Consider the following 27,887-nt stretch of genomic DNA (forward strand, 5'->3'; position numbering starts at 1 on the left):
GGAAAGGATCTTCACCAGCACAGCAACAGACAAAGGCCTAATATCGGTCATCTACAGAGAATCAAAAAAAACTAGCCCCCTCCCAACCCAGTAAAACAATTATTAAATGGGCAAAGGAGCTAAAGAGAGCCTTCACAGTAGAAGAGATAAAAATAGCAAAGAAAGATATGAGGAAATGTTCAATATCCCTGGCAGTAAAGGAAGTGCAAATAAAAACAACCCTGAGCTACCACCTCTCTCCAGTTAGAATGGCCAATACTCTCAACTCAGGCAACAACAAATGCTGGAGGGGACCGGGGAAAGAGGAACCCTTCTCCATTGTTGGTGGAAGTGCAAATTAGTACAACCACTTTGGAGAACAGTATGAAGGTTCCTCAAGAAGCTCAGCATAGACATACTCTATGACCCAGTCATACCACTCCTAGGCATCTATCCTCAACAACAGGTCTCAGGTTGTCATAAAGCCATCTGCACTTCCATGTTTATTGTGGTGCAATTCACAAAATATGGAAACAACCCAGATGCCTCACTACAGATGAATGGATCCAAAAAATGTGGTACCTATACACAATGGAATACTACATAGCGATTAGAAATGGGGAAATATTGGTATTCACAAGGAAATGGTCAGAACTTGAACAAATAATGTTGAGCAAGACAAGCCTAGAACACAGAAAACAAAGGGGCCTGGTCTTCTTGATATTTGACTGTTAGGGAGGGTGGGGTGGGAGGACAGTAGAGACCAAGTCTGCGAAACAAAAAACTTCTTTTCAAATGGTATTTCCACCAGTTTGGGTCAGAGGCCTTACATTATTTTGTGTAAGCAAAAACAACTCCAATAGAAGGACACAGGAGGATTTTATTTTTGATATTACATTTAAAGTTCTAGGTGAATTTTCATTGGCATACGCTAAATGGTTACTGTATATGATTTTGGTACACTAGGTATTGTATATATACACCTGATCTAGGGAGGGGAAAGGAGGGTGTAAAATATCACAAGAAATATACTCAGTGCCTTATTATGTAACATACACCTTTTGCACAACACTTTATCAACAACATTTAATAAAAAAAGGACAAAAAATTTCCAGCAATATTTATACAATGTAAATAAGACATATATAGGTTGAGTACTGTGAAAAATAATGACAAATGTTTATTTATAGTCTTCTAAGCTTTCCTTTCAGATTTTCTGCATTTTCCTCCATCATTTTATACATAGTAGCTCTACCACAAAAAAGCAGTCTATTGAAAATATTTCTATTATTATGAAGACAAGACTGCATTTTGTTTTTCTATGTGGAATAGGCTATTAAATACTAGTCTGTACACTAATTAAATCAAGTGTAATTTTGAAAACACACTGACATTGTTAAAGTAAATTAGTCAATTTGTTAATAGTTTCATTTTACTTGACCCTAATTGTATTAATTGAGATACTAGAAAATTATACTAAAAAGGATTAAACAAAATGGTTCTGAAATGTCCTAGGAAAACAAATTCTCCATAGGGAAAATTGAGCACAGTGAAAATAATGATTACAAGTTTATTTTGCCCCAAATAAAATCCATTTGGATACATGTTCAAAAGTTCATGTGTATGCATGTTTAAATGTAAGATAGCAGAATAGAAGCTCCCTCATTGTTTACAAGGTTATAATGACATGATCGCTATGATCTTATATACTTACAATTGCTCAACAGAAATGTATCACCATGTATTAACTTACACTGTTAATATTTTAACATTAGTAACACTGAAGAACATGGATTACACAGGAGAAATGGAGATTTAGATGAATGGGAAATTTCAGGGTATCTTTTTATCTTGTATCAAGTAAAAATTACTTCACCATTGTTAGTATGTTGAGAATGAGCACATAAACAGATTGGAATAGAAGAATACAACATTAAAACGAATTTTAGACATAGTACAATTGTGTGTAAATCAGGCATTGCTTACTAAATGCCTACAATCAAATCATGAGTATATAACAAGAGAAGAAACTTAGAAGTCCAAAGGAAAAACAATAAATATTGTAAAAAGCAGTTCTACTTTTCATAATAGTCTACAGTTTGGGGGCTATAATACAAAAATCCTACAATCTAACTTCTGTCATATGCTGCCATTCGCCTACTATCCATCTTTAGGGTCCCAGACACAATGATGTTTCTTTAGGGGTAGAAAAAGCATTCTTTTTCTTTTTTTAATAACTTTTCTCTGTTTTGTGCATTTGTCTGCAACTAATTTTTCTTTCTCTCTCTCTTCTCATTGTCTTTCTTTAAAAATTTACTTTCCTATGAATAACACCTACACTCTTTTCTGCTAACACTCCATTGGCTATCATTTTAACCTTGTTCTTTCTACTGATTCTACTCTTCTCCTCCACATTTCCACGTCATTAAAACTAAACTAAAATCATCACACACACACACACCCATACATTTTACTATTTTCTCTTTACTACCTCTAACTTACCCTCCTGACTTACTTCCAGGACCTCCAGATTCCATTGACTCCTGGTTATTGGATATACGGTACCCCTGCTCAATCAAAGTGAATCAAAGGGGTTCAAAGACAAAGCCAGCCAGTACAAAAAGAACTTAATATAAGAACAAAAATTGCTCATAGGGTTGTAACAGTAAGTAAGTACCTACTGAATACAGGACTCAGAATTGGTGGTTATATCAAAACTGTATTCTTTAGGAACACCAAATCTAATTTTATAGGTATACAAGGTATCTGTATTTAATTGTGAACTTATAAGATTTACACAACAGTGCTTGGTAAGGGCTGCTTTGGGTCTTAAACGGTGCTCACAGGTGCTTGTAGATTGGCATTCCCAATCCAAATGGGCAGAAGAAACACAAGAAAGATGGGAAACAATGGAGTCTTTAATCCCACTCAAAACAAGCAGGAAACAGAGCAGTCAATCAAAGACATAGAAGAGAACCCTCAAAATGCTCTATAACGTCTACTGATAAAAATGATAAATGAAAAGTTTAAATCTCTTCATTCAACTATTCTAGAGCATGAGGAGGCAAAGCAAAAATTAATGGAGAATTTCATGGCCTCCACAAATAGAAAGATAATTGAACATCAAGAGTCAAACAAAAAGACAGTTACCCAGCTAAAAGTTTTGAGAGACAGCAATCATAACCAAATTAATGAAGTTAATGAAGTAAAGAAGTCCATGCAGGACCTAAGAGATAAGTATAGCAAGGACATGGAAATAATCGGAAAGTCCAGTCACAAGGAAAAGACATTCGAAATCAAGTAGCTAGCCTAAAGTCCCGACTAACTAAAGGACAGGATCGAATCTCAGAAGCTGAAGATACCCTAGACTCTATATAGAAAGATCAAAAATCAATCCAATTGACAAAACAGATCACTCTAGGAGTTTCAAGACACAATCAGGAAGCCCAATTTAAGGATAAGAGGTATTGAGGAAAACCTGGAGGGAGAAGTTGATGGATTAGGCAACCTCTATAATAGAATATTAGCCGAGAACTTCCCAAATATCCAGAAGGATAAGCCTATACAGATTCAAGAAGCATTTAGAACCCCAAGCCGACCAGACCAGAATAGGACATACCACCGATACATTGTGATCAAAACAGGATCAATAGAGTCCAAGGAAAGAATCCTTAAAGCTGTTAGGGAGAAAAAAAACAATCACATATAAAGGAAAAGCTATCAGAATTACCCCGGACGTCCCAGCAGAGACCATGAAAGCAAGGAGGGCCTGGAATGAGGTATACCAAACACTAAATAAAAATAACTACAAACCAAGAATACTGTACCCAGCTAAACTCTCATTCATAGCCGAAGGTCAAATCAAAGTGTTCCACAGTAAGGAAAAACTGAATCAATATATCTCTAACCACACCAGCTTTAAAGAAAATCCTCAAAGATGTACTATACAGGGAAAATAATCAAGATCCCAATACAGACAGAGAAATGAACCCTAAGTAGTAAACATCAGATCAAGAAAAGGGAAGACACAGCTTTTAACAAGATAGTGATAATGAAAGGAACAAACGATCAACTCTCAATCCTAACTCTCAACATTAATGGACTTAATTCTTCAATCAAATGACATAGGCTCATAAGTTGGATCAAAAATCAAGATCCATCTTTCTGCTGCCTCCAAGAGACACATCTATCCAGCAAAAGTAAACAGCTTCTAAAAGTGAAAAGCTAGAATCAAATCTATCAAGCAAATGGCCCCCATTAGCAGAATGGAGTTGCAATCATAGTATCAGATAAAATTGACTTCAAATTAAAAACGGTAAGGAGAGACAAAGAAGGTTACTAGATTAAAATAAAGGGATCTCTCCTTCAAGAGGATATAACCCTCCTAAATATCTACATACCAAACATAGGAGCACCCAACTTCATCCAACAAACACTACTGACTCTAAAAACACTAACAGACCCAAACACATTGATAGTTGGGGACTTTAACACTCCACTATCACCTCTGGACAGATCAACACGCCAAAAACTGAATAAAGAAACCACAGAACTAAACAACTGCATAGACCAACTAGACATAATTGACATCTACAGAATAGTCCATCCAGCAACAACTGAATACACATTCTTTTCAGCAGCATATGGAACATTCTCAGAAATAGATCACAACTTAGGGCACAAAGAAAATCTGTACAAATTCAGAAGTATCAAAACCATTCCCTGCATTCTCTCAGACCACAATGGAATAAAATTAGAGCTCAACTCAAACAGCCACCACAGAAAATCCTACATAACATGGAGACTAAACAACACAATGCTGAACCATCAGTGGGTCACTGAAGAAATTAGAACAGAAATTCAAATGTTTATGGAATTCAACCAAGATGAGTACACAAAGTAGCAAAGGACATAGCAAAGGCAATACTCAGAAGAAAATTTATATCTCTGAGTGCCGACATCAACAAACTGCAGAAACCACAACTCAACAACTTGAGGAAGCACCTTAATCTCCTCGAAAGAGAACAAAAAGCCAAACCCCAAGTCAATTGACAGAAGCAAATAATTAAAATCAAATCAGAATTAAATGAATTAAAGAAAAAAAAAACATCGAAAGAATCAACAAAACAAAGAGTTGGTTCTTTGAAAAAATTAACAAGATAGACAGACCCCTAGCAAACCTAATCAAAAAATCAAAGCAGCAAACGCAGATAAACAAGATCAGAGATGAAAAAGGTAACCATCACCACAGGAACAACCAAAATTCAGAACACAATAAGGGACTATTTTGCAAACCTTTATGCCAACAAATTCGAGAACCTGGAAGAAATGGATGATTTCCTAGAAAAAATTGATAGCCCTAAACTCAACCAGGACGATTTAAACCTTCTGAACAGACTCATATCCAGCATTGAAATAGAAACAGCACTAAGTGATCTCCCATCCAAGAAAAGCCCAGGTCCTGACAGATTCACAGCAGAATTCTACAAGGCCTTCAAAACAGAACTCACACCAATATTTCTCAAACTCATCAATGAAACTGAAAGAGAACATTCACTAGCAGACACATTCTATTGAGCCAGTATAACCCTCATCCCAAAACCAGGCAAGGACTCATCACAGAGAGAGAACTATACACCGATTTCCCTGATGAACATAGATGCAAAAATTCTCAACAAAATTCTGGCCAATCAACATCAACAGGACATCAAAAAAAATCATACACCATGATCAAACTGGATTCATCCCAAGGATGCAAAGTTGTTTCAATATATGCAAGTTAATTAATGTAATCCACCACAACAACCCGAGCAAGGTAAAGACATGTTTGTATCTCTGGATGCGGAAAAGGCATTCGATAAAATCCAGCACCCATTTATGCTAAAAGCCCTGGAAAAACTGGGATTCCAGGGAACACTCCAGAATATAATAAAGGCAGTCTATGAAAAACCACCAGAAAGTATAATTCTAAATGGTGAAAAACTTAATCCATTCCCTTTAAAATCAGGAGCAAGACAGGGATGTCTGCTCTCTCCTCTGCTCTTCAACATAGTACTAGAATTCCTAGCCCGAGCAATTAGGCAAGAAGAAAATATAAAGGGGATCCAAATAGAGAAAGATGAAGTCAAACTTTCTCTCCGCAGATGACATGATCCTATACCTAAAGAACCCTACAAAATCTACTCCCAAGCTTAGACCTGACTGATCCAAAACTTTAGCAAAGTTGCAGGATATTAAAATAAACCCGCAAAAATCAATGGCATTTCTATATGCTAATGACCCGAATGCCAAGGCTGAAACCAGGAAAGCAACTCCTTTTGCGATAGCGTCAAAAAACATAAAATACCTAGGAATAACCTTAATCTAAGAAGTGAAAGACCTCTATGATGAGAACTTTAAAAACATGAAAAATGAAATTAAGGCAGATCTAAGGAAATGGAAAAACTTCCCATGCTCCTGGATTGGGAAGATTAATATAATAAAAATGGCAATATTGAGAAAGGCTATCTACAAATTCAATGCAATACCCATTAATATCCCAACACCATTTATTAATGAAATAGACGAAGCTATCCAGAAATTCATATGGAACAATAAAAGACCCAGAATAGCAAAAACAATCCTAAGCAGAAAGAATAGTGCTGGAAGAATTACAATACACAACTTCAAGCTGTATTATAAAGCTACAGTAATAAAAACAGCTTGGTATTGGCACCGGAACAGGCCTGAGACCAATGGAACAGAATTGAAGCCCCAAAAAGGAACCCACAGAACTATGCCTACTTAATCTCTGATAAAGGAGCTAAAACAATAGTATGGAAGAAAGATAGCCTCTTTCACAAATGGTGCTGGCAAAACTGGTTCAACACATGCAACAAACTAAAACTAGATCCTTATATATCACCCTGCACCAAAATCAATTCTAAATGGATTAAAGACCTCGAAATCAAAACAGATACCCTGAAAACACTAAAGGAAGAAGTAGGAGAAACACTTGGGCTCCTTGGCTCAGGACGGAACTTCCTTAACAAATACCCAGAAATGATACAAATCAAAGAAAGGATGGACAAATGGGAATGCATCAAACTGCCGAGCTTCTGCAAGGCAAAGGACATAGCTCACAAGATAAACAGAAAGCCCACAGATTGGGAAAAGATCTTTACCGGCCATACAGTGGACAAAGGCCTCATATCTAAAATATGTGCAGAACTAAAAAAATTACATTCCTCCAAAACAAAACTGCAAAGAACCACCAGCCCCCTCAACAAGTGGGCTAAAGACTTAAAAAGAGACTTCTCTGATGAGGAAATGAGAATGGCCAAGAGACATATGAAAAAGTACTCTATGTCACTGGCCATAAAAGAAATGCATATCAAAACAACTTTGAGATTCTACCTCACCCCAGTAAGAATGTCCTTTATCAAGAAAAGTAACAACAAATGTTGGAGGGGATGTGGCCAAAAGGGAACCCTACTTCATTGTTGGTGGGAATGTAAACTGGTTCAGCCACTCTGTAGAGCGGTATGGAGATTCCTCAGAAGGCTAAACATAGAGCTGCCCTATGACCCAGCAGCCCCACTTTTGGGCATCTACCCAAAAGACTACAAACAAGAACACACTAAAGCCACCAGCACGACAATGTTCATCGCAGCACAATTTGTCATAGCTAGAATTTGGAACCAACCCAGATGCCCCTCAGTAGACGAATGGATCAGGAAAATGTGGTACATATACACAATGGAATTTTATGCCTCTATCAGAAAGAATGACATTGCACCATTTGTAAGGAAAAGAAAGGACTTGGAAACAATTATACTAAGTGAAGTGAGCCAGACCCAAAGAAACATGGAGTCTATGGTCTCCCTCATAGGGAATAATTAGCACAGGTTTAGGCTAGTCACAGCAGAGGATCACAAGAGACCAATAGCTATACCCTTATGAACACAAAAGATGATGCTAAGTGAAATGAACTCCATGATATGGAAATGACTGTTATATCACTGTTGTAATTACTTTCAACATGTGATGTGAAACCGTAGCTTCTATTATTAATGATCCTCTTGTATGCCCTTCCTTTGGTCATACCTTCACTATCTCTGTATCTAATCTGAGTACATTGGAAACCATGTATACAGGTATTAGAACTAGCAAACTGAAAGGGAATACCAAAATCGAGAGACACAGGGTAAAAAAGACAAATGATTACAAAAGCAATACTTGCAAAACTGTTTAGTGTACATCAACTGAACAACTTATGGGGGGAAAGGATAGGAGGAGGGAGGAGGAGGGAATGAGGGAGGAAGTAACAAACAGTACAAGAAGTGTATCCAATGCCTAAAGTATGAAACTGTAACTGTTGTGTATATCAGTTTGATTAAAAAAAAAAAAGAATGTCTGGAAAAAAAATCACATAAAATTTACACAATAAATAGTTATTTCCTCCACTAAGAAAAAAAACAAGCTTGTTCACATCAGCATGGTTCTAGGAATACATACACAAAAGTAACAGATTCCAAACTGAATGAATTTCACTTATTCACAGTGGGCTGCTGACTATGCAGTCCTCAGCCTTCTTTAGTACCACTATGAACAGTGATGCAGCTATTATTCTAATGAAACTTTTTTTAAGCATACAGAATTTTGAGCCATCAAAAGAAAGCTGGTCACTAGAGAGAAACATGAATAAAACTAGAAGAGATATCCATATGAATATATGTCAAAATTTTAACTGAAAAATACAAGAAATATGAATAACGAAGGCAAAAATTACTCCTCTAAAAATCTAAAAATAACTAAACACAAAGATACTGAAGTGGCTGAAATGAAAGACAAAAAAAATTCAAGTCTAGTTTGAATGAGAGCACTGATTTCAATGGCAATTCAAACAAACAAAAGAATTTAAAAAAAATTCAGAATCTAGATAAGAAAATCCATGACATGGGTGAGAATTTTTTCAAAAAACTAACAGTTACTGGTGGTAAAGGAAATAAATGTCATAAATGAGAAACTCAATAAATCAAATAATATACATGTGGAAAGCATCACCAATGGGCTAGATCAAGCAGAAGAAAGAATATACTATATTAAACATAAAGTGGAGGAAATATTATGTTCAGACATCAGTAAGGAAGAAAACTGTAATTAAACTGCTATCTTTAACACATGATCAAGAGATGAATTCTAAGGATACCTAGTGTACAAAAGAAGCTGATATCAAAGTAAAGGAATTTAACCTATTCAACAAATTATAGCTTAAGCTGTCCAAATCTGGGGAAAGATATAACAAGAAAAAAGCCTTTGTGTGTCACATTGTAGTTAAAATGCCTAGACTACCAGACAAGAAAAATGAAACCTACAACCAAAAAAGGCCAACTTAACTTGTAAAGAAAATTCGTCAGAATACATCAGACACCTTAGCAGAAGCCCTAAAAGGCAAGACAACATTATATGATATAAAGGTATGAGACTAAATAACCACCAACCAAGATCAATACATCAACAAAGTTATCCTTTAAAACTAATGGAGATATAAACTCCTTCCAAAATAAACACAATCTGAAAATCAGTTTATAATCAGTTAACCAACATCATAAAGATGAAGTAGAAAGTTAAACACATAATAGCTCAGAAACGTATACACTGCACAAAAAAAAAAACAGAAACAGAGGAATTAGAAAAGTACTAAATATGTTCAATTCATTAAATCAGATAGAAGAGAAGAAAAAGAACAAATAGCAAAAGAATCAGCCAGGTAAAAAATTACAAGAATCAGTATATACCTAATAGAACTTTAAAAGTAAATGGTCTTAATGGTATAATTGAAAGATGGAGATTGACTATATTAAAAAATATGATTCAATAGTTTGATGCCTTCAAGAGATATGGCTAACTTTCAAAGTCACAGACTGAAATTAAAACAAATAAAAATGATAACAGAAAGCAAGTGGAAACTGAAAACAGGCAATGAGTAGCAATGCTGTATCAGACAAAAGTGAACCTCAAATTAAAATTAGAAAATAAATTAGAAGTGACTATATATTTATATATATATTTGAGTAAGGGAAAAAATCCATCAAGAACATATATGATTATACATTACTAGTTGCCAAAATATTGAGGCATCAAATTCCATAAAACAGCCTTACTTCACAAATTGAGACAGAGAGATCCAGATACAATTATAGACAATCACTTCAACACTAAACTTGTATCAATACACAGATCTTCTGGACAAAAAACACTCCACCCTCCTCTGTGGGAAAAGCCAGGAGAATACTCCAGAAAGAATGGTGCAGACATCCACCATCATGGGTGAATATCCTGCTACCAAGTCCCACTTAGGCAGAGAGAAGATTGATTAAACTCTGTCCCATCCCAAAGGCACTCAGGCCCGAGTGAAGAACATGTGACTACAATCCTCACCAAGATAGTGAGCAAAAACCTACCCCAAAATACAGTATACCAACAGCATCTTGAATCCAGGATGCATGATTTGTATCCAGAGCCCACAGGGACAAAAGTGGCAGAAATTTGCTAACAACCAAGGTGCTGAATGGCATCCTATTCAAACCAGCTCCTTGAGTTGATCCTCACACTGGGAGTTCGAATAGTCCTCTGGGGAGAACTTGGTGGGAAGAAATTAAACTTCTACAAAGACAGAGTACTAATGAAATTTAGGACCTCTTATATTTCATTTTTCTTCTATTAATTTGTTTGTTTGGGAATTTTTTTTAATCTCCATTTTCTCTAAAGTGTAGGGCACTTAACTTAGTATCAGCACGTGGCTTTGCTGTTTAGAATTGTAATTGTAACTGCAGTATAATTAAGGGATCGATACCTCTCACTTTTAGGGTTTCCTTTGTTCACTGGAATAGTGTATGGTTTCTTTTTCTCTTTCCTCTCTCTTTTTAAAATTCATTCCTTGTCCTCTTTTTCATCTTCTCTTTCCTCTTTACCCTTGTATTTTTTTTTCCTTACTGACCTCTGGAAAACTATTCCTTTGGTTCAGCTTAAGCAGCTCATATTTATCTAAATCACTTTTTACTGAAATTTTCATTTTATTTGAGTGTAGGGTTTGAAAGTAGTCCCTCATGTAATTATTACCCTCAGGTAATAATAAATAGGCTTGAGCCACCATGTTTGGATGCCTGGGCCAATTTTGAGCTTCAACCTCCAGAATCTGAAATCCTACTTACATTTCTAATTTTGTTTACTGATTTTAATTTTAAAGCACAAGATGTTGGGACTTCAATTACTTTAGCTCTCTGACCATGGTTTTAGACACTCAAGATACTCTGATTCCATGTAGCTCTCTGTGCACGATCTGGATGATGTCTGGCAATTCAGCCACATGCCTAACAACTCAGAGCCTGGGACCTTGGGGTATCTTAGATGTTCACAGATCCCTACAAGTAGGGAGGCTTATTGAATTGCACCAAAGAAATATTACATGGAATTTGGAGGGAAGGAACTGGACTTACTGGGGATCTCTGGGTTTTCCCACTCCCTGGCAAGCAACTCCCTAGCAAGTAGAAAACTCATACATCATACCCCCCTCTCTCCTCCCCCTTTCCCTTCCCCCCAGCCAGGTGTTCAGTTCATTTTCACCAAACAGTTTTGCAAGTATTGCTTTTGTAGTTGTTTGTCTTTTTTACCCTGTGTCTCTCAATTTTGGTATTCCCTTTCAATTTCCTAGTTCTAATACCAGTATAGACGGTTTCCAATATACTCAGATAAGATTACAGAGATAGTGTAGGTACCACAACAGGAAGGTGATACAAGAACCTCATCAATAATAGAAGCTACAGATACAGATGGGACATTGAAAGTAGTTACGACTGTGATATAACAATCGTTTCCATAACACTTAACATCATCTTATGTGTTCATAAGGGTATAGCTATTGGGCTCTTGTGATGCTCTGCTATGACTTTCCTAAACCTGTACTAATTATTCCCAATAAGGGAGACCGTATGAGGGACAAGGTAACAAACAGTACAAGAAATGTATCCAATGCCTAACGTATGAAACAGTAACCTCTCTGTACATCAGTTTGATAATAAAAATTTGAAAAGAAAATAAAAGAAAACTCATACATCAATAGCCTTCTCTTTAGGGGTCCAAAATCCCCAAAGAGTTTGTAAACCTAAATCTTTGTTGAATTGTTTTTCCTGTTTCAATGGCAAGAAATGATTGTATTTTTCTCACAAACTATGTAGCCATATATACACTCACTCCTGTCCCCAAGCTGATATTCATAGCTCAACTGTTTTCTAAAGTACTCATGTTTGTTTATTCGCCAATTTGAAACCTGCATTATTTTGTTGGCTTCATTTTCTCTGTTATCACTATGCCTGAATAGAACAGATACTTAGTAAAAAGTAGTTGGCAGGATAGATTTGTTCATGCCATTAACAAATATTTCCTTCCTGAACACAGTCTAGTCTATATACTGGTTTGGTTCAAGAACTGCCAACTCAGATGGAATTATTTGGATCCAATACTTTGGATGCATGTGCTGGTACCAGAAATGCTAACACACACAAAAAAGTGGAGAAACGAGGTAGACCCAAGGAATCCTGAAAACTGGGTTATAGGAGGCTCACTCTTGTAATCCTATCTATTCCACAGACCAAAATCCAGAAGATCATGGTTCACAGCACAGACCTAAATCTACACTAAATCTGACACATTCTAACTTCAGTTGACCAGCAAAACGCTGTACAACCAGCATGGCTTAAGTGGTAGAGTACAAGCCAAACAATCAAGCATAGCAAGCATGAGGGCCACTGAGTTCAAACCTTAGTACTAAGCAAAAACAGAACAAAATCCAGCAGTTCATGGAACTTCTAAGAATACACCTGGATGTTCATAGTTCTAGTGAACAAACTGCCTTTCAACTCCCTAAAAATTGTGCTTGAGGAGACTCAGGGATCCCCAGTTTCATGGAATGTCCTCTTTTTTTATTTATTCTACAACTCTGATTCTATGGTTATTTCCATTCTCTCCAAACTGTGTAGTTATATAGACCTTCATTAATCCTTCTGATTCACATGTTTAAACCTGGTTTATGTTCCTGTAGAAGCTCTAGTGCTTGAATAATATAATCTCCAAAGGAAGAGATCAACAAATCAAATTTTACCAAATGCATTTTAAATTTTATTCGTCAACAAGAATTGAGGTTTTATGTATTGAACTGGGCAAAAATAGGAATGTTATAAATAGTGGAACAACAGGTACCATCTTCAAGGAAGTATCTTGACATCTTGCAAGTTGTAGGGTTTCAGAAACCTGACCCAGCTCTTAGCTGAGTCAAACTGGTTCTTAAGCCAGGGAGGGTAACTGGTGGCTCACAATGAAAAAGCAGTAATCTCAACCAGAATCTCCTGATATAGCAATCATGCTAACATGTGTGTAGATGAGACTTGCTTCATATAGAAAAGGAGATATAGTGTCAAACAGGCCTGCTGAGTCCTGTTAGAAAACTGGACCCTTTGTCCTGAGTCCTGGTCAGACAGTTGAATCATTTATGCTTCAAATTTCCACCTTCAGCAACCATTGGGTATTCTAGATTTAGAATGCAAGAATCTGGTGGACCTTTCAAATCCCAGTGTCCTACATTTCATGGGTCAACATTTCCCAGTGGTTGATGTTGCCAAGAGTGGCTTGGTTCTTGATGAGTTGGTGGCACCAATGCCTATTAACTAGGAAATTTTCCAGCCAGGAGTTACTGGTGTGGCAATATTCAAAACACTGTGTGCTGTGTGAGTCGCTATAAGAGGCTTGTTGGATAGTGATGGCTGGGTTCACTACAGACCAAGATCATTATCTTGGCCATATGTCCTGAATGCACAACAGTGTCAACTAGGAAGTTGCACTGGAGGAGCAGTTAAGATAGTAGATCGTGATGATAGGGATGCTAGATGGCTCAGAGATAAATTATCAGATTGTCTATAAAACACCCTTAATGTGGGGTGAGGAAGTGCTCCTGTATTGGTCGGATGGTGGCTGGTATTGGGACTGGGTCCCTGCATGGATTGTGACTGCATAAACTGATTGTTGAGGTCTTGCATGTTGGAAATAGTGCCACTGTGTGGCATGTGATCAGAAACAGGAGGGGCTAGCTTCAATGCAGAGAGGCTATTTGTTAAGAGCAAAGGAGATAAAAAAAAAAATGATGCCTCTGAAGGAGGGATTGTAGCCATCATGTTATCATTGTCCACAAATGGTTTAGTTGGTGGGAAGGCACCACCTCCAGGAATGGGGACAATGGATGGGCCCATACTGGGTAGGACCCAGAGAGCATCACATGTGGGGATGGAAGCACTGTGTTGCTGCTGTATAACAGGGAAGACACTGGTGGTCCAAGGATCATTTTGAGGGACCAAGGGTTGGGAAGGAAAGGATTCCCTGTGAAGGTGGGTTGGTGGGGGCTGGCCCTATCCCAAGTTACCCCTGATATAAGCTACAGGAGAACTAGTGAATTAGATAGATGTAGGATGTTGGGGAGCTGGTAGAGACTGACCCCATAGCTAGATGTCCCTGATGCGTGCTATAGAGCACCTAGGGAAATGGCTAAGAGTAGGGTGTAGGGAGGCCAGTGGGATCCAGGCCCATCATTAACTCCCCCTGGTGTATGCTGCAGACAACCTGGAGAAATGGATGTAGATGCACTGCTGGGTACTTAGCCATTCAGAATTTGTTCCTGGTGAATGCTACAGGGCAGCTGGGGAAATGGATAAGGATAGGGTAAAAGGGGACAGTGGGGACTGGGCCCATCATGGCATGATGCTGACGCGTACTACAGAGGACCTGGGGAAATGGATAGGGGTAGGGCATAGTGGGATGGTGAGTACCAGCCCATTCAGCAAGTATACTTGTTGAAGGATACAGGGGACCTGGTGAAATGGGGAGGTATAGGTGGACTGACGGGTATTGGCCCATTCAGAAAGTGTCCCTGTTGCAAACTATTGGGTACCTCAGGAAATGCATGGGAGTTATTGGTGGAGACTGAGGGAGATGTGAAAATGAGCATCTCAGAAGGTGGTGTGGTATCCATACAAACAATATCATCTGTGGCTGGCTACATGGTCACATAAGAGGATATGCTGGCAGTAAGAATAACCAATATAGTGGTGGTAGTGTTCACATTAATGGGCAGTGGAACTACAGGAAGGGTAGGGAGGGAAAGAGTAGGAGGAGAATCAGAACCCTAACCCTAACCCTGGGATGATTGGAAAAAATACAACACCTATGGCATTGTCTGTGTTAAATCTTGTTGCTTAAATCTTAAATCTTGTTGTTAAATCTGTTGCTTTGGCTCCCAACATTGCAGTAATTGTCTCTCTCATGAGGAATTATTTGCATCATGTCATGATGCAAGCTCATGAATGACAGAAAGGTTTAGAAGTATTTACATGTATATACATATCTGTATTTGTGTATATTTATATACATTTTCCTGAAAATAACATGCATACATATCTGGGTATTATTTCACTTTGTTTCTGAGACAGGGTCTCACTAGGATTCAAACTCACAATGCTCCTGCCTTAGACTCCCATGACAAATGTATTGTTTTAAGAATCTTTTAAAAAGAACACTTACATATTTCTGATAACACGATTTTGACAGCAGTGACATTCTCAAAGAGATCAAAAAAGATCAGAGCTAACAAACAGGAAATCAAGGAAAATGGCACCGGAGTATACTTAAGGTGAAAATAGTTCTTTGTTAATTAATCTATTATATGGAATCTTCAGATTCTCATGTTGGTTAAACAGAGTAAATACTTTCTAAAGTTTCTTCACCTAGAAAGGAAAACACCAGCTGAACTAAAACATGGTAGTAATCTTAGAACTTTATGGATTACAGGAAAATGGACTAGTATTGTTGTTATATTGAAACAAGTTCAATGTAGTGGGTCTGAGTATTTTAACCTTGCTTCATTGTGTTCCTTCAATGAAATCTGAGGCTCAATTGCTTCATATTCCTTTTAGGAGGGATCCTTCCTTCCTTCCCTTGTTCCTTTCTTCTTCCCTTTTCTCTTCCTCTACTTCTTGCTCTCCTTCTCCCTGTTTTTTTCCCATCTCTTGCTTTATCTTCTCCCTCTCCCCTTCCCTTTTCCTTTCTCCCTCCTTTTCTCCCTGACCTTCGTTTTCCTTCTATCATTTTGTGTCTGAGATCAACTAATCCATGCCATAATAATCATTATCAACTTAACAAACTATGCTAGATACTTTATTGTTACAAAATAAAATTTAAAGCATGATAAGAAACGCTTAATCTTCAAAAACTTAATAGTAAGAGAAATTGCAAAGAACTGCTTCCTTTTACAGTGTAAAGGGGCACAAGGTAAAGAACAGGAGGAAACAATGTAGTATGGTATTCGAAAAGACAATGTAATTAGCTTTAGGAAATATAATCCTCTGGTTATTAGCCTCCTGAATAACTGGGAATTACAGGTATGATCCACCTGTACCTAGTTATGTCCTCTTACACAGAAATGCAGAGATCAGGGTTGCTACTCTTGCCTGTGGATTGAAAACTACAAGTCTTACTTTGTTTCTACCAAGTACACAGCAGGAGATTTGAGAACCTTATGTAGACATTTCTACCCTCTCTGCTGCGTTTTTCTCCTCCTCTGTTTCTGACAAGGAGGATCTGTATATCTGTGTGACTTGCTATTTTGGTTGTTCCTTCATGGGCACACATTTCCCGAGATAATTAAAGTGATTCTGACTGGCCCAGTAATAAGGCTTGGACCTCAAGATTGTTTCTCCTTTGGCATTCCTGAAGGAATCTATAATCATTTAATCCTGTGTACCAAAACAAACAAGTGTATTTTAAACCTAATGCTCAATCTTGAAGGCCATGTTTCTTTTCTGTCTCTCATATGGCACATTTTCTTTGTAATATGGAGGTCAGATCTGGCCAACACCATCATTGGCTGTTGATAGGTGTCAGATTGACTCCATCTCAGATTAGTTAAAGAGGGAAGAAGCTAACTCCATCTCCACTATCTCCCCACCCCTGAGCTTCAGAGTTGAGGGCCACGCCCCATCTGCTTCAAATCCCTGGAAGATTCCCCTTGTAAACAATAGTACCCCACACACACCCCTGCTAAAGCCACATGACAATTCTAACTAGAGTGATAGGTTGGCTCAAGCAGATAGTATGTAACAGGTTGTAACTCCGATGGCCACCTGTATGTGACCTGGCATGCTCTGTAAGTGTCATAACCTCATTGGCCACCTGCGTATGGCAGGCTTGACCATGTGGTATTTCTACCATCTTGTCTTGATGGGTATGTCTGGATTCCTACAGGAAAGGAAGTCCCATCCCCAGGTATGGGTGTTCCTAAATCCCAAGAGACAAGGGCGGGCACATGGCCTATAGGTTACTGAACCTGTTTATCAAGTGCTTGGAACTGGAAGCTTCCTGTGACTCAGCCCCCTGACCTGACCCTATTTAGGGGGGCAGGCCAGCTCAGGTGCCATTAGGCCAGCCACATGTCTCCATATTCGCATCTTGTGTCTGTCCTCCCCATGGCATCCCAATTCAGCTCTCCACTGGAGCTGAATTGGTTTGTTGGTACTTAGAAATCTTCTGGAAGTAAGCCTCTGTGCCACTGTCCTGTTTTGTGTCATATGTTTTTCTGAAACCTACGACCAGTCCATCTGGAACTTCCCCAATAAATTTGTCTTTTTCTCGAGACTGTCTCTGAGTGGTGGAACCTTGGAGGGACAGGGAATCCCCTTCCTCGAACCCCATAACATTCTTGTAACCGAGAGTCTTTTAATGTCCCTTTTGTATTGATGGATCAAATCCTTTCTGAGTTCCTTCATCTCAGTTCTTGATATAACTGCTATTTCCTTAGCAAGCGTCTAGCTCCTGATGAATCAACCTGTCCTCCATACTTCCTCATCTTCTTGTATTCAATATTCGGCTTTTACATATAGTAGTTAGCATCAATTAAGAGTATTTACGCATATCATGTATCAAAATGCTGGAAATAGTATGTCATGGACATGAATTAATGTCTAACCATTAAACTGTTTGCCAGAGAGGTATGTAACTGTGCAGTAATGTATGCCTGATTCCTGGGAGAGTGACTGGTTTTTGTCTGGCACTCACTATTTAAACTAAACTATTTCTTTCTAGGTGGGATCCAACTGCACAAACAGTCCAACCTATTTTCTTTACTTCCCATTGGCCATGGCTTAGCTGGGAAAACCTAGAGGGAGCCTAACTACCACAATACAACAACATAAAAGCAGGTCACAGAAATAGATACTACAAGGGACTAGGAGGCAAAGATGGTGTGGATGCTGCCATCTCCCCAGAAACTTGGGAGGTGCTTCAAATCCTGTGTACCTGAGAGTGCCTGAGAAAGAAATGACTGGTAAATGAACCAATCTCATTCTGTCCTTTCATCTGAGAGTAACAGGAGCGCCTAGGAAAAGAAATCACTCATCCAAAGTTAAACACAATGTTAGGGACAGCTCTAGGACATATCATCCAACACAAAAATAGCCCTTTTACCATATCACGCACTTAAAGTTCACAACACATTTTCTCTGAATATTCTTCGACTTTACTTCTGAGGTTAGAAATATATTTCATTTATTTTAAATCCTGAGAGAGAAAAAATTAACATCCACTTCGTGGACAGTAGAACATACAGAATATTGTACTACCCTTTCCCTGAATCCTAGAAGTCTGGGCAGCTCGGGAGGTGGTTTTCACCCAGCCTGACCATGGTGGAGCTTTGTAAACTGCAGTTGTCATGGCCATGCAGTGGGCCCATAGGAGACATAAGCACTGCTTCATTCTTTTCAACATGGAGAAGAATTCCCTACTGAGGACTAAGACAGCAACTCTTGAGAGTAAAGGCTTTCCTGATGTTCTCTGCAGTGCACAGTACCATTGCTCCATTGCTAGGTTGACTTCTCTCCTTACTGGACTACTCCTTATGCTCTACCTGAATTTTGAGCTCACTCTCAGAATCTTCTAGGCCTTTGGCCTCTGTATCCCATGGGTGGGAAAGACGGACATAACATAATGTCTTTGACTCCACAACTTGAGCAAGTGGCTTAGGTATTGAAATTAGAACCTAGCATCTTTGTTGAAGAGTCTTTCATGCTTGGGGGGGGGGGGGGGCGGGGGGGCGCTCCAGCATTTCCTAGAAGCCAAGTGGCAGTATAGACGTTTCTCTGGAGATGCCAAAGGAACATTCCCCAGATGGAGTCTTTTGGCTTCTGGCAGAGGGTACCTCCTCTTATGGGTCCTGTGGTGACTGGCTGAAGAAGGCACCTGCTGGAGATACAAGTTGGCTATCCTAAGGTATAAGCCCAGGTCCTGTACTATTAACCCTCCTAGGTAAGATTTGGCAGTGAAATCCACAAATACATTTACTGAGAATATTTCTCAATACAGTGAATTTTGTGTGTATGATCAGCAAAATGGAGAAGTAGCCAGAGCCATTCCTGTTTCCATCTCTTGTGGTAGTTGAGGATACACTGCTCAGCTTGGCCCTTTGTGATATCAACTGGCATGTACCTCAGAAGAGATGTGCATATGGGCTGCCGGTAATGGCAAGTTCAAATCAAAACACAAAAAGCCTTCCAAGGGCCCACAAGCCAATGGCAGCCCACTGGATTTCTAGCTCCTGGAGCCTTACCCACTACTGCCCCTTGCAGGTGTTGCCTGGCGCTAGAAAGCTGGATATCTGGACCTGTGTTTAGCCCTTATTTATACTTTTCCAGTAGTCTAGGATGGTCTTGAGCTAGGTATACTTTCTCCAAGGACACCCTGGTGGCACCTGCTTCTCTGTGGTTTCTAGTTGTGAGCAGAGGACCAGTGCCATAAGCTGACTAGCTGCCACTATCACCAACATCTTTTCCTGCCTGACAAGTTCTGCTCACTTTCTTTTATACATTTGGTAAATCAACATCTAAGCCTCACATGCTATTTCTGGTCACACAGAGCCAGGTTGTAGACTGGCTGGGCCACTTGCCATTGGCCAATAAAATAAATGCTATGCATTAAAAATTAGTACCAGAAGAGGGAAGATATTGTAAGCAATTAGTGACTGATATAAATGAAGATGCTCATTCAACTGTTACTCATTGAGAGGTATCCCTTTGTCATGTCCCAGCTACAGAAATGGTTCTGTTCTTGCCCTCATTAATGTTACATCTAAGACAAGGAAGATTAACACAAGATCTCAAAATCCATAGGGTACTATAAAGGAATTAAAGCATGTCAAAGATTAATTGTATAGTACAGAGTACAGAAACTGCTTATCTGAATAAGCTAAGACAAGCAAGAAGACAGCCATGAAAACAGATTTTATCCTTAGTTATATGATAAACCACTAAAGAACTTTAAACCAGGGAAGAAGGGGGGTAAATTTTTCCTTCCTAAAAGGCAATTAGATGAGGGCAGAATTATAAAATGCCTAAGGTAAATATTTGAATATCTCCAGCAGAAAAAAAAAATTGTATCTTAACTAAATCTAAATTTACCTCTATATAGGCGGGTAGACCTACAAATACCACAATATGAGAGCTTAACTTTTATTGTGTCAACTTCAGGCAACATTTTTTTTTTGTTTATGTGGAACTGAGGAATTGAACCCAGGGCTCCATGCATGCTAGGCAAGCACTCTACCACTAAGCCACATTCCCAGACCATCAGGCAACAATTTTAATTGTTACTACTTTCCTCATCAATAAAGCCATGGCACTCCCTTTCATGTCTAAGAATATAGTGAAAAAGAAAATTAAAAAAAAAATTTCTGGAAAGCAAATATAGAAATGGAAAGATTTTTTTAAACATCTTCTAACTTTTAACTAGGTGGCTAAATATTTTATACATGAAGATATGGAACTTTGAGACATCTTGTATAGAAAAGTAAAGATTTTGACAATTATAAAAGCTTGAGGTGTGTGCTCGTTCGGTGCGGACCGGGGGCCTCTTTTGTGAAGCGGCATCTGAGGAGACTCCGGCGCTCGCGATGGCCGACGAAAAGCCCAAGGAAGGAGTCAAGACTGAGAACAACGATCATATTAATTTGAAGGTGGCGGGGCAGGATGGTTCTGTGGTGCAGTTTAAGATTAAGAGGCATACACCACTTAGTAAACTAATGAAAGCCTATTGTGAACGACAGGGTTTATCGATGAGGCAGATCAGATTCCGATTTGATGGGCAGCCAATCAATGAAACAGACACACCTGCACAGTTGGAAATGGAGGATGAAGATACAATTGATGTGTTCCAGCAGCAGACAGGAGGTGTCTACTAAGAAAGGGAACCTGCTACTTTGCTCCAGAACTTTGTTCTTATAGACCAAGAATACATTCTTAATTAGAAAACTGCAATTTGGTTCCACCACATCCTGACTACTACAGTATAGTTTTCTCTATTCTTTTATTTTTCCCCTTCCCCATTCCTTTATTGTACATAAAGTAACTGGTGTATGTGCACAAGCATATTGCTTTTCTTTTTTCTTTTTCTTTTCCTTTTTTTTAAAGAAAAACCTAAATGGCCAATGGTATATTTTGATTGACATCAAATGGAGATGGGATGGGGAAAAATACTGGTTCTGTGAAAATATCCCCCTTCTCCATTAGTGGCATGCTCATTCAGCTTTTATCTTTATATTTCAGTAAGTTATTTTGCTCTCACTGTTTTAACAAAAAAAGAAAAAAACAACAAAAATCCTTGCATACCTTGTTTGATTGGAGAATTTTAATGTTTTCATTTATCATTGTAAAACCAAGGACAATTTTATAACTTTTTTGTACGTAGCTGTTACATGTAGGGCAATCTGTCTTTAAGTAGGGGTAAATTACTCTTAAAAAAAAGAATCCTAGATAGTTTTCCCTTCAAGTCAAGCGTCTTGTTGTTTAAATAAACTTCTTGTTTAAAAAAAATAAATAAATAAAAGCTTGAAATAAGAAGAGTACTATGGCATATAAAAATCAAATGTACATAATTTACAAATGGATACTATCAAAAGCGGCCCAATACAGGAAAATGTTCTTTCATCATAATCAACAGTCTGATTTCTTGCAGACTTGAAAAAATATCTAGGTATTTAAATTATATTAATTAAAAGGCTAAATGTCCCTGGATCTTGATATTGTTGTTTTTGGTTAAAAATAACTTTTTCATTTAACTGACCAATAGAAGTCTCATGTTAAGAATAAATAGCCATGAAGTCTAAACGAATTCTTTTTGTTTTGTTTTAATACCCGACCTTCATCAAAATCTTAGAAATTTAAGAAATTAATTCATATATACTACTAAACTTAAAAAATATTGTACTTCATATGTTGTTCTCTATTTGAAGAAGAACTTCATGAAGTTAAATGTCAAGTCCAAATGGAAATACCCCCTTAGGTCTTCCTATGTAGTGATAGTTTTGGGTTTTTTTTTTTTTTTTCCTGTTCTCACTTTTTTTTTTGGGGGGGGGGGGTCAGTCATGGGGCTTGAACTCAGAGCCTGGGTATTGTCCCTGATTTCTTTTGCTCAAGACTAGTACTCTAGCACTTGCAGTACTTTGAGCCATAGCTCCAATTGTTCTCACTTCCTTCACTCAATAAAATTAAAGATAATAAACATCTTTGTCTCTGCATTCTTATTTTGTGGTTATCATACTAACTCAGGAATTGTCACAATCATTAAACAATTCCGACTGTTTAGAAGTGCTAAATTCAATTGAGAAATTAAAACTTTTCTTTTTTTACTAATTGCATCTAAAACCGGATTTTAAAATTTTATACAAGGTTTCTATACAGGCAAATTATAGTTCTAAGCTCAATGTTTATTTAGAAAATAATAAGTAGCCACAAATTTGCTCAACTATGACAAAAATGTTTGAAGAACTCAAAATACATGAAGAAATGCCATGAAGACATATATTAAATAAAGAAACATACTAAGTAAATATGATAACCCTACTAAAATGCAATATACATTTTCAGCAACAAGAAGAATAAGATGAAATACATACTTTATATAAAATATTTATATATACAATGCACAAAACTCACTGTGGAAGGTAACCTCTACAGCTCTGAAGAACAAGATATTTACATATCTTTCTTTTTACATGTGCGTGTGCATATCTGTGTTTTGTATATATTTTTAACAGTTGACAGCTGTTTTAGAGCATACAGAGATGCCAAGCTGAATGAGGGTCTTGATTACTTCAAGATTAGCTATCTAAAGTTTCTATTCATTTTAAGTGTTGTTAGTTGGAAGAGTCATTAGTCACTTCCTTGTCTCATAGAGCATCAGCATACATTTACATTGTTAATGAACATTTGGGGTAAATGAATTAATGGCACTTTTAAACATCAATTCAGTCCTAATAACTTAGTATGTCACAGAAATGTTAGACTAGGATATAAACGAAAATCCTTTTTAAAAAGGTAACTATTGATTCCCTTCAAACAATAAAAGATAAAATTAATTTAAGCTAGTTTTGAACCAGGTTAGAATAAAATCTTAATACTGATTAAATAAAAGAAAAATACACAGTTAAAATATAAAAGAAAACTAAGTTCTCAAATAAAAATAGAAACCAGAGATAATATTTAAAAAGTTGTTCAAATTATTTTATACCGTTATAACAAATGTATGTTCACTTTTAAAGCTACTAGATGTGCTTACCATGTGATTTGACTTATTTAATTATAAGCAATTCTTAGAGATAGTACATTTAAAAGAAAGCTTTCAGGATTTCGACTGAGATTTTAAAATACTGAAATTTAAATTGTCACAATTTCTGTATTATCAAAACCTCAAAGTTTAAGTCTGTTTTTCGAAGCAAAAAAAAATTTTTTTAAGCCCAATAAACTCACAAAACTACTTTATGTGCCAAATTCTACTTTCATTACAATATCAACAGCATTTGTATGATGTAGAAGGTAATAAAGATGTACACACATACACACACATACAACCTGGAAAAAGCTTATTTTAAATATAACATTTTTGGAGTAAATTTAGTTTTAATTCTCAAAATATAAGCTAATGGCAAACCCTGACCAAAGTATAAAAACCAAAATAATTTATTTGCTGCATAAAAATGTATATAGTTTGTTTTAAAATAGATCTTACAATCCAGACATATACATTTAATGAATGAAAAATTACAAGTTCACTGAGTCAATCAACTTTATCAAATATATAATTACTCAATAATAAAAATAAGGCCTCAAGAATTTCCTACATTGCTGCCTTCTAAGAAACAATATTAGAAATATCACTAAATACTGAGAAAATAATGCAGAGTTCTGGCACATGTGTATTTGCTAAATTTTAATGGAATAGAAGCTGAAAATAGTCTATTTTTTCAGCTTACAACTTAATTTCTACATGTAGAATTTTTTTAAGTAAACACTAGATTCAATTACTTACAAAGGAATAAGAAGAAAGAAGGAAAAAAGAAAATAAAGGAAAGAAAAGGGAGAAAAATGAAGGGAAGTAGGGAGGGGGGAAGAAAAGGATACTCAGGATTTTTTGTCATGGAAAAATGTGAATTTGTTACAGAAATAACAAAAGTATCCCTGATAAATCAATACCAAATGCTTAAGATTTCTTGAAATGTATGTGACATGGTGCACTTTCCATTTCAATATTCTTAGGCTTAAGTCTACTTTGCCTTTTTTTAAAAGATAAAGATTATATTAAACATTTGGCTAATGCTTTGGTCTGAAACTCAGGGTTGCATTTCTGTGATATTCATTAGTGTCAAAAATGCTCTATACATATCCAAGTTAATGTGCTTAAAGTTGCTCTGTTCAACTTCAGAGAGAATTATACCCACAAAGTAGGCGGAGATAAATAAAGGGAATCCATTTATTAGAACATGCAAAAAACATCTGCATAAAAAACTCACCATTAGATTTATTCAAATAACTGGATAAAGGATCAATGCCTACTTCTTGTTCTTCTGACTGAAGAGGGTGTCTAGTTTCAGATAAGGAATGGTACATTGTGGAAACTGGTCAGTGTCACCAAAAGTAAGTGCCTGGTAGATGAAAAAATACAGGAAGAAATTATAAACAAAATTTTCTTCTTTTACTGTGGATCTAAAAGATAAAATGATTAAATGAGCATTACAGACATTAACACATTTTCAATAGGCTCCAGGGTCTGTTACTTCACCTTGGTAAGCTTATGCAAAAGAGCAAAAAGGTGGCAATAAATTTCCATTTAAAGGATTTCTCGCAAAAACTGAACTTCATTTATAACCTTTATTTTTATGTTAAATCACATTTATTATCAGTAAAATTTGCACAGAAGGGTGAAACGCAAGTTAAAAAGATTTATAGAACCTTTTGTTTTATTCCCATGTAACCAACATTCACAATAGGAACATTCAAAAGAGAAATAATGTAGCAAGTTAAAATTTGTCATAATTTTATTAAGTAGAAATAACAGTTAACATTTCCCTGCATTATACATATCTTTCTAGCCCCATTGTGGACATTTGAAGTACATATGTTTTAAATAAGCTGAAGGTTCATGCTAAGCATACTGACTATATGATCAACATTAAACTAACATAAGTATTTTCCTTCTCAGCACAAAAAAAAATCTGTTATAAAATCTCTAGTGCTGCATTATGCAATTGTAAGAATTTATACAACCAATTTCTTATTAGTGAAAAATTATAATTCAGTTGTTCAAAACTACAGCCTTGTGCAAAACTACATCCTTACATGTGTCTCTAACTAAAACATATATTAAAATATAAAAATGTATTTTCACAAATTATACTCTAGAAATATATATATAAACAAAATAAGTCATTTTCCCAAGGCCTTCATTAACAATGGATATTTTTGCTATGATATTAGTGAACTAAAGTGAATCAAATTTTATGTCGCACTGGCTTGACAGTGAGATTACTGAAGTCTTGCTGTTTCTCTAACAATTTTCATTGCATTTTATGAATGGAATTTATTGCTTTGAAGTATGCTTTAAATATTAAGGATATTAGGCTTTTGCATAATATGCACACATTTTATATGTCAGTCATTTTTGTATGATTTTTTTTCTGATAAGTTTTTCATTTTTTATAACTCAGAATAAAAATACATCTCCATTATGGTGTTTGTCTCTGGTTTTATGCCTATAGGAGTAAACAATATGAATAGCCAATTATATTTTTATCACATTAAGTTCTCCCCCCCCCGGAGTTCTTATTCTAGGTATTTTCATATTCAATTATTCCTAATTAAATTTTTTTGAAAATTATTTTGTGCTTCTAAAGTAAGGTAACTGTTACAGTTTATATCTAAAATATTCCAAAAAGCTCATATGTTGAAAGTTTGGTTCCTAGCTGAAGTAGGTGGATGGAAATGCTATTTCATTGAGGAGTATATTGGGATCTCAACACTTTTCTCTCTTTGTACCCTGGCCACTTTTATGCAAACAGCTTTGCACCACCACATGCTCCCTGCCACAATGTTCTGCCTCATAATAGATTCAAAAGCAATGGAGCAACCAACCATGGACTAAAACCTCTGAAAACTGTGAGCCAAGCTAAACTATTCCTCCATCACATTCATTTTTATAGGAATTTTGTCATAGTAATGAAAAGTTAACACACTAACTACTTAGGAACTTTCTGTTAATACATATGAATTACGTTCTTGAATAAAAACTAACAAAAAGTAAACCAGGTTCATCCTTTTCCATCTAATATACGTAAATAACAAAATCAATTAAATTTCAAGCACACAGAAAACTTCTACTGTGAACACAACATAAGATTTAAAAAGAAAAAGAATTTCTAAACTCAGAAAAATTTAAATCTAAGAAGTCTGTCAGAAAGTTGCTTGTTATACATATAAATCACCTAGAATACATAGAAAAGAATCCAAGAACAAAAATGTAGGAGAGGGTAGCAAAATGTGATCAGAAACAGAATCCTATAAATCATGTCAAGAATTATTCAAAGTCTTTTACAAATCAGTAAAGATAATCAAACTCAAACATCCTATGAAATCAGGGGAAAAACCAGTTAACAGTTAAGAACAATAAAGATGTGATAAAAGCCACTTTCATGTACACTCTTTATTTTATCCTGCATAACTTGATACTCTACCTTCATCATTTTATTCTCATTTCACTAAAAAGAAAACTTGTTAAATTTATCAAGTTATATAATTAAGAAGTATTAAAGTAGCTCCAAACCTCATACCCTTTCCTTTATACTACTACTTTACACTAGAGCTCTAAGTCAAAGAGAAAAAAGATCAACTTTAAAACAAGTAGTAAAAGGATATTGAAACATCCTTTGTTCTAATTCAGCTTTGGAAGACAAACTAATAATTTGAGTTTGGTGTACTTACAAATATATATGTCCTTACTTACAAATATAGGCAAATAATGAAAATTTTTTAAAAACTGCAAAGAACATATTAACTGATTTTGAACTTGGATTCGATCCACAAGAATTCCTATTTTCTATACATTTTGTTATGTTTCTAAAATTGTGAAAAATTTTAACATCTATTAAAAATTAAATGCTAGATTTTGACATTTCTTTAATAACCTAGACCATATTTTCACAGTCTGATTGATTTTTATATACTGTCACTGTTATTGGCTTCACCAATACAAATGAAAATATTTTAAAAATTAAACCTTTATGAAAAGCAGACAAATAACAAGCACATGGCATCAAAATCTCTTATAAGCAGGAACATCAACCTGTGTGTGGTGGTGTGAGCCCAGGTCAGCATACCAAAAATTCAATTTCCAAAACAAACAAACAAAAGAAACATTAGCAAAAAAGGAGGCTATGGCCTCCTGATGCTTACCACAGGCTGCTTTCTTTTTGTTGTTTTTTGTTTTTCGAGGGGGTGGGGGTATTGCTCATG

At 36.4% G+C, this 27,887-nt stretch overlaps 2 protein-coding genes across 6 annotated transcripts in view; one reads left to right on the forward strand and one right to left on the reverse strand.

Moving 5' to 3' along the window:
- Positions 1-27,887, reverse strand: part of Tbc1d5 (TBC1 domain family member 5) — a 482,236-nt gene that overhangs the window by 287,097 nt on the left and 167,252 nt on the right. For 4 of the 5 annotated variants that reach the window (XM_048355931.1, XM_048355930.1, XM_048355929.1 and 1 more), the window contains one exon: positions 24,893-25,024. In XM_048355931.1, the coding sequence (XP_048211888.1) occupies positions 24,893-24,989 (97 nt within the window). In that variant the 5' untranslated portion in view covers positions 24,990-25,024. Of the gene's footprint in view, positions 1-24,892; positions 25,025-27,681; positions 27,710-27,887 lie in introns of those variants that run through there. The other variant, XM_048355932.1, reaches the window with a different exon arrangement.
- Positions 20,934-21,913, forward strand: LOC125358643 (small ubiquitin-related modifier 2). Its single transcript, XM_048355935.1, has one exon. It carries the CDS (start codon positions 20,999-21,001, stop codon positions 21,284-21,286), a length of 288 nt encoding a protein of 95 aa, XP_048211892.1. The 5' UTR covers positions 20,934-20,998; the 3' UTR covers positions 21,287-21,913.

The sequence above is a fragment of the Perognathus longimembris genome, chromosome 10 (genome assembly GCF_023159225.1).
Source record: "Perognathus longimembris pacificus isolate PPM17 chromosome 10, ASM2315922v1, whole genome shotgun sequence".
NCBI lineage: Eukaryota > Metazoa > Chordata > Mammalia > Rodentia > Heteromyidae > Perognathus > Perognathus longimembris.

What these genes read in the sequence shown, in the direction of transcription:
- LOC125358643 (XM_048355935.1), top strand. Translation starts at nt 20,999, where the DNA reads ATGGCCGACGAAAAGCCCAAGGAAGGAGTCAAGACTGAGAACAACGAT.